Source organism: Bos indicus x Bos taurus, chromosome 17, assembly GCF_003369695.1.
Source record: "Bos indicus x Bos taurus breed Angus x Brahman F1 hybrid chromosome 17, Bos_hybrid_MaternalHap_v2.0, whole genome shotgun sequence".
Taxonomy (NCBI): domain Eukaryota; kingdom Metazoa; phylum Chordata; class Mammalia; order Artiodactyla; family Bovidae; genus Bos; species Bos indicus x Bos taurus.
The window spans coordinates 443344-456775 of record NC_040092.1 but is presented as its reverse complement, the minus strand read 5'-3'; the positions used below and the strand labels follow the sequence as shown (position 1 = coordinate 456775).

The 13432-nt window shown below is 60.8% G+C and overlaps 2 protein-coding genes across 5 annotated transcripts in view; one reads left to right on the top strand and one right to left on the bottom strand.

Annotated features, from left to right (window-relative positions):
• The window catches only part of LOC113907197 (protein HIRA), a 45596-nt gene extending 35745 nt beyond the window's left edge, over positions 1–9851 (bottom strand). For 2 of the 3 annotated variants that reach the window (XM_027566015.1, XM_027566017.1), the window contains exon 1: positions 9731–9851. In XM_027566015.1, coding sequence (XP_027421816.1) covers positions 9731–9767 — 37 coding nt within the window. In that variant the 5' untranslated portion in view covers positions 9768–9851. The remainder of the gene's footprint in view (positions 1–9730) is intronic. The other variant, XM_027566018.1, reaches the window with a different exon arrangement.
• Positions 9211–13182, top strand: MRPL40 (mitochondrial ribosomal protein L40). Of its 2 annotated transcripts, none has more exons than XM_027566030.1 (4): positions 9211–9392; positions 10826–10909; positions 11908–12066; positions 12746–13182. In XM_027566030.1, exons 1-4 carry the CDS (start codon positions 9226–9228, stop codon positions 13068–13070), a joined length of 735 nt encoding a protein of 244 aa, XP_027421831.1. In that variant the 5' UTR covers positions 9211–9225; the 3' UTR covers positions 13071–13182. The 2 variants fall into 2 exon arrangements, with proteins under 2 accessions (XP_027421831.1, XP_027421832.1); XM_027566031.1 differs by lacking the exon at positions 9211–9392 and adding an exon at positions 10598–10720.
• The last annotated feature ends 250 nt before the right edge of the window (positions 13183–13432 follow it).

Genomic DNA, 13432 nt, shown 5'->3' with positions numbered 1-13432 from the left:
GAAGGCGCTTCAGCTCTCTATGCGGCCCCTCATCTACAGACGGGCAGCGGAACCCTAATCTACAGACAGGCAGCCGGAACCCTCATCCTCCAGACGGGCGGCTGGAACCCTCATCTACAGATGGGCAACTAGTCCCCAGTCTACAAGACAGTCGGCCAGCACCGAGGAGACAGACCAAGACTCCAAGTCACAGGGCCTCCGAGGCCTGCGTCTCAGTACCGAGTCTCTCAGAGCGGGGTGTGCCCGCACTCATCGAGGCTGGCACCCATCTCCTCTGCAGGGAATGTGCCTCGGGTCAGAGGACACACGGACGGATCTCTGAGGGGCTCTGGCGGTGGCGCTGTGGCTGCAGCGTGAGAGCCTGCCGTGGAGCCACAGAGACGCGCCCCCGACGGCCTCTACGGAGACGGCGACACAAGTGAGGGATACCCCAGGAGCCGCCGCAGCCGGCATCCCACCCTCGGGCTCTGCTCCCAGATGGCCCTGACCCTAAGCCCCCTGGAGCACCCCACTCCCGTGCTGTCTGGGGGTGCTGATCCGAGGGCTGCAGCACGCAGCTCCCCATTGGGCAGGAAGAGAGGCAGCTACCGAAGCCGGTTCTGACTAGGGCACTCAGACAGAACCCTCCTCCCGGGCCTTAGGAGGCCCCCGAGTCCTGACCTTCACCTACCACCACCTACAAAAACCAACCTGAGATGATCAAAGGCCTGGATGTTGAACGTAACATTTTAAAAACTCTTAGAAAAAAACAGGAAGGAAAATGCTTCGTGACACTGGATTGGGCAACGATTTGTTAAGATGTGACAGCAAAAGCATGGGCGTTAAGAGAAAAACTGGACAACCTGGATTTCTTGAAAACTTTCACTCATCAAAGGAAACTATCAACAGAGTAAAAAGGCAACCTGTGGAATGTGAGAAAATGCTGCTAAGTAACATCAGATGTCCAGAATACACAGAAAACTCCTAAAACTTAATGACAAAATCCTCCAAAACTTTGATTCAAATGGGCCAAGGGGGGCCTCCCTGGTGGTCCAGTGCATAAGAATCCACCTTGCACTGCAGGGGAGGTGGGTTCGATCCCTGGTCCAGGAACTAAGATCCCACATGCCACGGGCAGGGCAACCAAGACCTCGCACCGCAACAGAGACCCCACGGGGAGCACTGAGGCCCGGAACCACAGCCAGAGACAGACAAACGTTAGCGGGTGAGAAGACCACACACTCCTGTAAACGGGCAAAGGACTGAAACAGACATTCTCCAGAGGACAGCCACCGTGAGAAGAGAAGAAAGAGAAGTGAAGACCAGGGCTGGCGGGGAGGGGGTGGAGAAACACACCCCGTGGGCTGGTGGGAACAGAAACTGGGGCAGCTCCCACAGCAGCTCTCAGGGGAGTGCAAACGGAGTGACCCGCGCTGGGCTGCGCTTAGTCGCTCAGCTGTGTCCGACTCTTTGCGACCTGTGGACTGCAGCCCGCCAGGCTCCTCTGTCCATGGGGATTCTCAGGCAAGAATACTGGAGCGCGTTGCCATGCCCTCCTCCAGGGGATCTTCCTGACGCAGGCATCAAACCCAGGTCTCCCGCACTGCAGGCAGATCCTTTACCATCTGACTCACGGGGGAAGCCCAGAACTACCTTGGATCCAGCAACCCCACGACTAAGTTTATGCCCCAAAGGACTGGAAGCAGGGTCTCAAGGAGGCATTTGTACCCCAAGTTCTCAGCAGCTTCATCCCCAAGAGCCAAGAGGGGGACACAGCTCAGGGCCCAGCAGTAGATGACGGCTGAGGAAACGTGGTATGTCTGCACAGTGGAGCATCACTCGGCAATAAAAAGCAAGGAGATCCTGACACAGGCACAGCACGGAAGAACCCTGAAGACAATCTGTTACCCGCATCAGCCAGGCACAGAAGTGCAGATGCTGCAAGACTCCACTCGCATGAAGGCCCGAGAGGGGTCAGATTCAGAGAGACGTGAAGCAGAACGGCGGTGCCGAGGGCTGGGGCGGCTTCGGTTTTGCAAGATGAAAATGCGTGTGAACACACAGGACACGACTGAGTAGCACGCGTGGAAGACGGTTAACACGATAAACTCTACGCTCGTTTTCTCACAACTTGAACAAACGCTAAGCAAAACCGAACCAGACCATGCAAGTCTGCACACAAGTGGGCAGGTGGGGGCGGGAGCTGGGTGCACTTGTCCAGGTGCTGGAAGCACGTGGCCGTTCCCGCCGGGGACGCGCAGGTGAACCCACACAGGCAGAACGGCCACCGCCTCAGGAAGCAGGAGGCACGCACACAGAGCCTCACAGCCAGTTTTCTAAAACCGCGAGCCCGTCTGTGAGATACAAAGGAGCGTCAAACACCTGTGGCTGCCATCAGCATGCGGACACGCTCCCCCTGCAGGTGACACGTGTGCGCGTCCGTCCCGCAGCCTGCACTCTGCAGAGGCCCGGCTGCCAGGCCCCCCGGCCCACAGGGCCCAGCGCCTTCCTCTCGTGCCCACCAGCTCTGCCCTCCGGCCCCCGTTCCCCTCACGGGCTCCCCCCGCCCCCCAGAGCCGGTCTGCTTTCCCAGGAACGGTGTAGCCACCTTATGGCAGCTGGGCCACTCTGCCCAGCAGGATGTGGGCCGCGAGCGCTGGGTACCTTGTCTGCCTCCTCAGGGTCTCCCCAGGCCCCGCAGCGCACAGCGGGCCCCCCAAACACCAGCAGTCGCGAAAGGCTGGGCAGAGGCCCCGCGTTCTGACACACCTCCCGGGGTGGCGGGTCCTCTTGGCTGAGAGGGACTCATGCAGCACCCCTGCCAGGGAGCAGAGCCTGGCTGCACGGCCAAGGGGCCTCTGGGACCCCCAACCTCTGGGTCCTGAGTCAGCACTGCCGCCAGACACCTCTCGGGTGTCAGCTGCCCGAGACGTTCGAAACAGCGCACAGGAAGGAAGCTGGAGGCTCGAGTCAGGCAGCCGTTGCTGGGCTGGCTTTGGCTTTTCGCGCCGTGAACCAGAGGTGAAGCCGGTGCCAGCGCGTGTCTGCAGACCGCTGTCCCTCTTCCTGCGAGTCTCTCAAGTGCCATCCCTTCCACCAGACCCATGAGAAAGGCAAGCGCAGGCAAGTACCACATTCCCACAGAGGGAAAATCCGTTTAACAACCTAAAAAAATCACACATAGTTAATAATACTGTATTGCGTATGTAAAAACTGCTAAGAGAGTAAATCCTGGAAGCTCTCATCAAGAAAAAGTAATCCTGTGAAGCGACGGACGTTAACTACGCTTACTGTGATGATCACGTTTGCATTACGTACAAATTGTGCTGCACACCTGAAACGAATTAATGTACAAACTGTGCTGTACACCTGAAACAAATTAATGTTTTGGGTCAATTTTAAAAAAGAACCACCACCCCACGATGTTATTTCAGTGGAGAGTGCCTGCTGACACTCAGCTGTCTGGGGGAGGCTACAATACGAACACAGGTTTCTGTGACGCAGGCCGGCGGCTGAGGCCTTAAACGGCCCAGGCACCTTTACGATGCAGTCCACGCACCAAATGAAACCCGTGTTTTCATTTCTTCCGCTGCCCACACGCCACAAGAGGTCGGGTTCCCCACAAGGGCCCTGCACTGGGAGCACGCGGTCTCAAGCACTGGGCCCCCAGGGAGGTCCCAAACGCAGGTGTATTTAGAAGCCCCAAGTCACCCAGTTATCTTTTCCCAATGGTCTGAAAGACCACGTTCAGACGTTTTACCCATGTGTTCTTGGTTTTGCATTTTCTAACTTTCTAAAGAAAACAGGTCTTACTTTTCTCAGAAAAACTTTTTTACATTTTTCAAATGACAAGCACAAAATCACCAAGCACTCCGCTCTCCAGACCACACCCCATTAACACCCCTGTGCAGCCTGACTTGGCGGTGGACACGGCCAGACAGAGAAGCCACTCCCCTGCTCCTCACCAGCACCCAGGCAGAGCCGGCGCTTCAACAAGGCCCCCGGGCGCCCCAGCTGCTCCTCCACAGCCTCCCTGACCCTGGGGGTCGCATTCACCCCCCATATTCCACCTGGCAACTCTCTGGGGAGGAGAAAACACTCCGCATCTCCAGTGGGGAACAGATTACAGAGCCTGCTTACTTGACAAAACTCACCACGTGGGAAGCTTGATGTCTGTGCAGTTCAGTACGTAAGTTACACTTCAAAAGCAGCATGTGTGTGTGTATGAATGTCACACCCACACACGTGCATGCTCACTGCACCAGTGCCGCCCTGGCCGCCTCCTGCGCGGCACGGCCACAGCCTCTTCCCAGGTCCCTTGGCTCCCACACCTGGCCCAGGCCCGCGGCCTGGCAGAGTCACAAGGCCGCAGCCAGGAAGGCCCCTGAGGCCATGCCAGGCGGACTCCTGCACCCACGCAAAGCCAGCCGTGCCCCTTCCCAGACCTGCCCCGCAGGTGTACTCTGGCCACCCTCTGCCGGAAAGCTCCGCCTGCCCAGTGAAAGAAGGGCTTTCCCAGACCAGGCCTTCTTGCCAGGCAGCCTGGGAGAGCCCAGAGGAAGAGTGGGCGGGAGACGCGGGTGGGCCTTCTGGTCCCTCTTCTCACACGAGGCGCCTGGGAGCCCCGAGTAGACCAGCCCCACCCCCAACCCTGTCCTACTCTTCCTGGCAGGAATGGCATCGCCTGCTGCTCCCCAGGGCGGCGCTCGCGCCCTGGCCCTGCAGGAAAGGCAGGCACGCGGCAGATACTGCAGATGGTGGGTGGGCAGCTAGGGTCTGTGCCATGCCCAATGCCCGCTCCATCTCCAAGCGTGCTGCTGACCTCAGCAGGTCTCAGGAGCCGCACACCCTGACAGTCCACGGGCAGACCCCTGGACAAACAGAGGCGCCTCGCATCTCTGGGGAAGAGGATGGTTCGAGGCAGACAGGTCCCAAGACGGGGGCCATGGCTGCAAGGCCCTCCTGGCTGTGTGACTGAAATTCTACTCCTAAGGCGAAAGCAGCTTTTTATGCACTCTTTAAGTTAAAAGAAGTATCTGCAAACACCTTACTTCCTGGCCTCCGTCTCTCTACTTTTTTCTCAGCATATTAACGAAACCCACTGAGTGTCTCAAATCTAGTCACCTGCCTCTACCTGGCTGACCTCCACCCTGACCTCCTGCCTCCACTGCGTCTCACACCCAAACCTAGGGAACTGCCTGCCTGCAACACCCAGCCTCCCCAGGAAGGCCCAGGCACCCCGCAACGCCCCGGGAGGAGCACACACTTCCAGGCAGGTGCCCAGGGCTTCAGCCCAGAGCCCCAGCGGCTGTGGCCCGCGCCGTCCATTGCTGATATGCTCGCCCACTTGAGCCCTCCAGGGACCGTCACTCCAGACACTCCCTAGCAGCAGCACGTCCTCCACCCCGCCGTCCTCCCAAGGGCCAGACTCAGGCCTACAGCACGCATACCCCAACCCTGCCTCCTCCCTGGAGGCTGTCCCCTCTGCTCTCTGGACAGCAGTCTGTCCAGCGGTCTGCCCCGCGCTTGCCCGGCACACATTCACCTCTGATTCCACAGGACTTCTCTGCAGGAGGATTCAGGGTTTAGGGTATAAACCCCAAGCGTATGATGCAAAGCAGAATCCCACCCAGTTGCTTCTGAGCGTTCTTCAGACGTATTCTGGTTACTTTTCAAAACCCCACTACTGTCTCCAGGCATAAGCTGGTGTGAGACTGTGAAAAGCATACAATTCCTGAGCCTTCACAGGTGAGCTGGGAGCAGGCCAGGCAGGTGTCACCCACTTCACTCAACAGACCGGGTAAGAGATGTCAAGAGCCTTCTGGAACACAGGTCTGGCAAGCAGCAGAGACTCAAGAGGAGGACCATCTGACTCCAAAACGAAAGGCAAAACCCTTGTCCTCAAGCAGCTCACAATCGAGGGGGACGGGTGAACAGGTCCCCAACAGCAACCACCGAGAGACACGCTCATGCAGCGCGGCCCTCCAGAACGGGCGTCAGCCGGCTGAGTGCTGCAGGGCGACATCGGTGAGGCCACAGCGCTCCCCCACCCACTGGCTCCTGGAGCCTCATCCCTGCCAGCGGCGGAGACCCAGCACATCCCCAGACAGCAGCCTGTTGGACTAGTATGATCCGGGCCAACAACACAGGTTACAGGAATGACCACAGCGGTCACGAAGGGTCACCTCCTCCCGGCCTGTCCTCAGAGCAGCCGTACGGGCCTTTCCGCACCCAGGTGCCTGCGGTGCCCACCCCCTTCCCTCCGTCTCCCCTTCAAGCTGACGTTCTTAAATGGCAGTAAAAGGCCTTAAATCCTCTGAGGAATGAGAAAGGATTGCAGACAGGAGAAACACACACCTCAGAGCAACAGGACCACTGACAAGCTACCCTGTTGTTGAAAATCCGCCTGACACCTTTCACAGCACTGCCGGCCAAGTGTGAGCCAGGAACTGACGGAGGGCGTGGCTCTGCAGTCCTGGCCCTTCTCGTTGGAATGGGCTTCACTCAAGAGCTGTGCATGACTCCACAGGGGACAAAGGCTCAGGGAGGGGAAGAACCATGACCCTCCAGTCAAGTTTTCTCAACGTACAGACTACGTTTTCCCACAACCAAAACATCACTGCTCTCACTTTCTAACCAATATACGGTCATAACCTAATTAGAGACAAACCTTATCTTGGCCTAAAATAAAATACTGTGGCCACCAGATGCTAAAAGCCAACTGACGATAAAAGACCCTGATGCTGGGGAAGACTGAAGGCAGGAGGAGACGGGGACAACAGAGGACGAGAAGGTTGGATGGCATCACAACTCAAGTGTTGGTGAGTTTGAGCAAACTCTGGGAAACGGTGAAAGACAGGGAGGCCTGGTGTGCTGCAGTCCATAGGGCTGCAGAGAGTCAGACACGACTGAGCGACTGAGCAACAACAAAGAAACACTGTCTCCCAGAACACAGAACCAACCACGCGCACGCACGTGTGTGGACAGTCCCTTGTATGTGACCTCTACACACACAGCAAACCTCACGGACTCCTGTAGCTCGCCTCAGCTGAAGACGGCCTTCCAAGTCTGGGCACGGGGTCAAACGGCAGGGTCGGATCTCACCAAAGTGCAGAAGGTGGAGTCAAAAGCCCAAGAATTCAGTTAATAAACGATGATGTCTTGAACCCGCTCTGACCCCACGTTCAAAGCTCCTTTCTGTGACATGACTTCAAGATTTAACTCACCTCCTTAGCACAGTGGTTCTCAACTGGGGGTTCTGACCTGGCCAACAGGGAGCATCAGCAATGTCTGGAGACAGGTTCTATCGTCACAAGTGGGTGATGTCTGTGTGTGTCAGCGTGTGAAGGCGCTCCAGGGCAGAAGCCAGGGCTGCCGCTAACTCCCTACAACACACGGGCTGGTCTCCACGCAGTCACGTGCCCCGAAACGTCAGCAGTGCTGGGACGGAGAAAGCCTCCCTTGGAGGCAAGGCCTAACCATCTCAGCAGCCCGGAGACAGACGGGCGAGCACACCTGCGCCCGGCAGGCGCTCGCCCGCTCGGCCCGGCAGGCGCCCGGCAGACGCTCGCCCACTCTGCCACCAGGCCCTGCCGCGCGGAAAACGCAGGCTCGCTGCGCCTTCCCTCCCTGGGCTCTGAGAGCTCAGAAACACTACGTTCAAGCTGCATCATCAGTCAGGAGACGGAGTGCAAAGTCAGGAAACCAGAAAGGCTGTGACATACTCTCCAGAGTACCTCGATCTCTTTGGTTTGTAAACTGAAGTTAGGGTGGCTTAGCTGGCCACCACCCGCCACTGGGATTCCGAGCAGCTCCCGCCTCACCAGTCCTTACAGGATGGCGCGGGCATGGTCCAGACTGTCAGTCAGCCTGTGCTTCAGGAGAGCTGTCGTTCACCAGCAACGGTCCTTCTGAACGCTCCATGAGACTGGGCTGATTTCAGGAGACTTTAAAAGAAAGGAGATTCGACAAAGAACAGGTCTAAAAGAGTCTCAATTTCTTCTATGGTTATCTCCTAGGTTTCTAACGCACTTCAGACTCTGGGGAGCCCTCTGTCCTCCTCCCCAAGCAAACACCGCAATCACACCAGGAAGCAGGCAGGGCAGACACCGTGAGGCTCCCTGTCCTCTAGGCCGGTGGGGAGGCCACAGGAAGGAGCCCCGGCCCACAGTCCAGCCCACCCTGCCCAGCCCAGACTTGTTCCCATCTGTGCCTAAATGATCGCTTAAGCATCCCGACCTGCTTGTGCTTATGCAGCGTGAAAATCATGTCCTACAAAGGAGCTCATCACGAGGGGGAAATTATACAGCGGGAGGACGACATGAGGAGGGCGAATCACACTCAACCTGGCCGCGCAGTGTGGCAACATGAAAATTCCTTCAGGCTTCACTTGCTCAGCAACTAACTTTTCCTTTCCTGACTCACACGCACGATTTATAATTACTGAACATCTGCCCAGTGCTGCCGGGGGAGCCCGCACCCTGCGCCTCAGGAAATGCACTTGGAGTGTAAGGCAGGAGAAATGAAACTGGAGCTCACTGCTTTTGCTTTCACGAACTGGCAACTGAGTCAGTTTGGCCACCTCAACTCTCACCTGCGTCAGCAGCGTTATCGGACCCTCTGTATAGAAGGCACAGTTAAGTGCAGCAAGGGATACGGAGCGAGCCAGGCAGTCCCTGCGCTGGGGGCACATAAGGCGCCCACCCTGGGGCGGGAGAGGGTCTAGTGAGTAACTCAGGAGCAAAGGGGGACCTCACCCGGACCCTGGGAAATGACAAAGACGTGATACCCTGCAAAATGGAAAGGCAGAGCACTGCCGAGCCAAACAACAGACTGGTGTTCAGTTCAGCTGCTGCAGGAGAAGGCATCCTGAGATCCGAGTTCAGAACTAAAACGCTACTGGCTTAGGGAAGGAGAAAGCGCCTACCCGACAAGCTCTAAAAGAACACTGCAGCTCCCTCTAGGCGCCCGGCTGAGTAGAAACGAGGAACAGGACAGAACCAGGATGACTCCTATCAGCAGTCAGACAGCCGGCGGCGGCAGGGACCCTGGCCTGGACGATAGCTCCCCCCAGCACTGCCCGTGGCGGGTGGCGGCTGGCGCCCCTCCCGTCCCCAGGGAGCCAAGGCCAGGGCCCGCAGCAGGTGCGCGCACCAGGCAGAACTCGGCCAGCACTGCCGGCCCCCGCACGCGTCTCTGCACCAGTCTCTTAACCCAGGGCACTGATCAGTCCGCTCCGGGTGTGCCATGGGGCCCCAGCGGGCCCTCTCCGAGCACACGCCTGTGTCCCGCGGGCCCCACCCGAGGGGCGCTGACGCTCCAACTCGGTGCGAACGCAGTCCCGCGGGCTGGGGGGCCTCGGCCCGGCGTCACGGGGCTCCACTCAGAGGCACCGCCAGCGGATCAAGCCCCGGGTACGGCAGGACGTGCCCCTTCCAGGTCTACACGCCGCCAGCGGAAGGCCACCGCGCCCGGCCGTCGCACGCTGGCCCGGCCCGGCCCGCGCCCGGGGTCGCTCCGCCGCCGCGCCGCGACCTCCGCCCGGACCGCGAGGCCGTGGCCGAGGGCTCCGCGCACGTGCGGGGGCGCGAGCACGTGAGGCGCCGGTGCCCCCGCGTGGGGACGGAGCCCGCCCCGGCCGGCCCCACGGCCCGGGCGCCCCGCGCCGGGGCGAGGCGGGAAGCCGGCCGCGGCTGCCCCGCGCCCCAGACCCCGGCCCGGCCCGGGGCTTGGGGCCCCCGCGCGCACTCACCATTGTGGTTGACCCAGGTCGGCTTCAGGAGCTTCATTGTTCGGCCGCCGCCGCCGGGCTGAGGCGAGAGCCGCGTCCCTCAGCGCGCCCGGGCCATGGAGCCGCCGCCGCCGCCCGCCCTCCGGCCGCCGCCCGCCCCGCGCCCTCAGCGCCGCCGCGCCATCGCCGGCCCGCGCCCGCCGCCGCCACCGCCACAGCCGCCCCCCGCGCTCGGCCGCCGCCGCCGCCGCCACAGCCGCATCCCCCGCGCCGCTCCTCCTCCGGCGGCTCCCGGGCAACGCCGGAAGTCACGACGCGCACCTGCCAAACGGCCCCGGCGGGAAACCGCTCCCCGCGTGCTCGGGCCGCGCGGCTCCCGGGCCGGCCGGCCGGCCGGCCGGGCGGGAGGGCGGCGCCGCGTCGGGTCAGCCCCGGGCGGCGGGGGCGAGGGTGGGCCGGCGGGGGGCGCGCGCGCGGGCGGGCGAGCGGGGCTGGGCGGGGCGGGCGGCGGCCGCTGCCCCGGCGGCGCCCGGCGGGCTAATTGGCGGGCTCACGCCGCCCCCGGCGCGCTCTCACTGGGCACCCGCGCGCGAGAGCCACGTGCGGCGCAGAGGCCCGGCCCCGACGCCGGCGGACGAGCCGCGGCGTTTACCGCATGCCCGGCTCGCCTGGCGCGCGAGGGCTTTCGGGCTCCCGGGCGCCGCCGGCCTCGCCGCGCTCGGCACGGCCCTCGCGGGGCGCAGGCCGGGCGGCCCCCGCGGGAAGGGGCCACCGAGCGGCGCGAGGTGCGAGGCGCCGGCCGCGGGGCGGGGCCGCGTCGGGGGCGGGGCCAGGCGCGGCGGCGGCCGGAACGCCGGGCCGCGAGGCTGCGCGGCGGCCGGACCGGAGAGCGGCGCACTGCGCGGGTCGGACGGCCGAGGGGCGCGCGCCCGGAAGCGGCGGCCGGCGACCCGGGGGCATGGCGGCCGCGGCGCTGGGGGCGGCCTGGCGCGCGCTGCGCCCCGCGAGCGGGTGAGGGCGGAGAGCGGGCGCGGGGCGCGGGTTGCGGGGCAGTCACCGGGGTCCTGAGCGACCTCACGGGGACGCGGACGGTGACGCGCTGCTGATCTCTTCCAGGCTCCTGGGGGCGCGGCCGACGCAGACGGGGGACGCGCGGCGGCGGGCCTCCCTGCTGTCCTTCTGGGGACTCGTGCCCACGAGGTAAGCCGGCCGCCGGCCCGGCCTGGGGGGTCGCGCCCGGGCGCCCGGAGAGCGAGGGCGCGCGACGTTCGGTTTATGTCTAACCAGGTCAAACAGTAAATGCAGAATGGTTTGAAGAAAAGTTAATTGGTTTTGAAGAGATGCTTATGTAAAAGGTTTAAAGAGCACAGACAGTGCCTGTGTTTCTTAGTTCCTGGAGAGATGCGGGGAGGCCGGAGGTCCTTGTTTCCACCTGCGACCCTGGACACCTTCTACGGGCGTCGTTCATGAGACTCAGTCTTGATGCCAGAGGATTCGGTTGTTCTTAATAGTAACTTATTGGCGCAGCAGATGTGTTCGTCAGGGTAGACCAGACTTGTTGGTGCTGGAGGACGAGGAAATTTGTTAAAACATAAAACGGCATAAACAGGAACTTGCTAGTCATTTTTATTATACTGTCTCGTGTAGTCTTACGCATGTTTATAAATCACACGTCTATTTAAAATGTGAGTGACAAGTTTTTAACGGATAAACAGCAAGGTCTAACTGTGTAGCACAGGGAACTAGATTCAATATTCTCAGATAATGTGATGGAAAAGAATAGAACACATGATGTATGTACGCATAAAAGAATCACTTAGCAGTACAGCAGAAATTAACACAACGGTGTCAGACAACTATACTTCAGCTTAAAAACTACATAAAAAATATGAGGGATGAGCATGTAATCCATCAGTTTGGTATTTTCATATTTCAGTTTATCTCAAGGCCTACCTGAACCCTTGCACTAGAGATGAGCACTTCTCTTTATGCCCTGACACCCCGTGGAGTTTTCCCCCCACTTTCTGGGTTGACCATGCCCGCCTAGTTCTTCTGAGGACCTCGCTGGAGGCCAGCGCACACGGTTCTTCCCTAGCAGCGAGTACAGTTCCAGTGTGCGGGCACTTTACCTAGCGCCATGTCTCTGCACACTCACAACACCACAGAGGAAGACGTTCAGTGTCTGCCTTGTGCTTTAGAGCAGAGCCTCTGCGGAAGAAGAAGAAGGTGGACCCCAAGAAAGACCAGGCAGCGAAGGAGCGCTTGAAAAAAAGGATCCGGCGACTGGAGAAGGCGACCCAGGAGCTGATTCCCATTGAGGATTTTATCACCCCGGTCAAGTTCTTGAATCAAGCGAGGTAAGGGCCTCTGGGCTTGAGGTCTTGGGGCAAGGCAGTTCTGTCACCTTCAGGAAGTGGTGCCATGGGAGCCTCACACCTGTCGTGGGCAGAGTCATGGGCCAGGGGTGGCCAGGCCCCATGCTGAGTCCCCTCCTGGAGAAAGCGCAGGGCGAGTATGGGCGGGAGAGTATGGGTGGGACTCTCCGGGCAGGGCTTGAGCAGGTTCGAATGTGGCCCACAGCCCCGCCCCTCTGGATGGCAGGACACCTTCAGCCTCCTGCTCCGGGATGCGTGTTCGAGAAGCCGGTGGTGGAGTGGGGTGGCTGGGACTGCTGCCTCACCAGAGCCCATGGACACAGCAGGGCCGTGCTGCATCGGGCACCTGCCCTGTGGGGTCTCCTGGGGCTGATAACAGGCTCTCGGCTTCCTGGGATATTGGTGTCTGTTTTTACGAGGCCATTTGGCTTTTCTCCAAAGCCGGTTTTCACCACGGCCTGCTGGGGGGATCGCTGTTCCTTGTCTACACGTAAAGCGAACGGCACGGGCTCCCGGTGGTGTTGCCGCCGCATCCACCGTCCCACCCCTTAGTTTGTCCCTGTGTTCCACGCGTGTCTCTAGTGGGGACACTCGGGTCCCGTGCAGTCGGCCGGCGAGGTTTGTGCCTCCAGGCCACACCCTTGGCTCTGTGTGTCCCCAGGCAGCGGCCGCCGGTGGAGCTCCCCTTTGAGGAGAGCGAACGGAGAGCCCTGCTCCTGAAGAAGTGGTCGCTGTACAAGCAGCGCGAGCATGAGCTGGAGAGGGCCGCCATCGCATCCCTGCTTGAGGCCCAGCGGGAAGCTCTGCAGGAGCTGGAGCTCACGGCCCCGGAGCTCCACGCTGAGGCCACCAAGCGGGACTCGAGTCTGTTTCCTTTCGAGAGACAAGGGCCAGACTACACACCGCCCATCGCCAACTACCAGCCCCCAGAAGGCAGGTACCAAGACATCACCAAGGTGTACACACAGGTGGAGTTCAAGAGGTAGAGATGCGGGTAGCCACCCTCGGGACACACCGCCCGGCAGAGCTCACCCCACCAGACTCCGGCCTGCTGCTGACCGGTCAGGCCTGCTGTGAATAAACGTGTTGACCCCCGTGTCTCTGTCTTCTGTTAACCCACCTGAGGCTGCCAGGAGGGGGCTGCCCTTGCTTGCCTGGCCTGGGGAGAAGAAGGCCCCCACGCTGACTGCTTCCCTCCAGTGACCAGGAAGGGGCAGAAGCTGCTGGCAAGAGGCAGTGGCCACAGGGGTGGAGGTGAAGGGCATGCGCCCTGAAGAGAGGCAGGGCCAGCTCTGGGCTTTAAGCTGGGGGGCAGAAGGGTGCCAAGGAGAGTGTCAAGGACAGGGAC

Coding starts and splice junctions, on each gene's coding strand:
- MRPL40 (XM_027566030.1), top strand. CDS start 9,226: ATGGGGCCCCAGCGGGCCCTCTCCGAGCACACGCCTGTGTCCCGCGGG. Junction 9,393..10,825: donor GCCAGCGGATCAAGCCCCGG/GTACGGCAGGAC, acceptor GATCTCTTCCAG/GCTCCTGGGGGCGCGGCCGA. Junction 12,067..12,745: donor AAGTTCTTGAATCAAGCGAG/GTAAGGGCCTCT, acceptor GTGTGTCCCCAG/GCAGCGGCCGCCGGTGGAGC.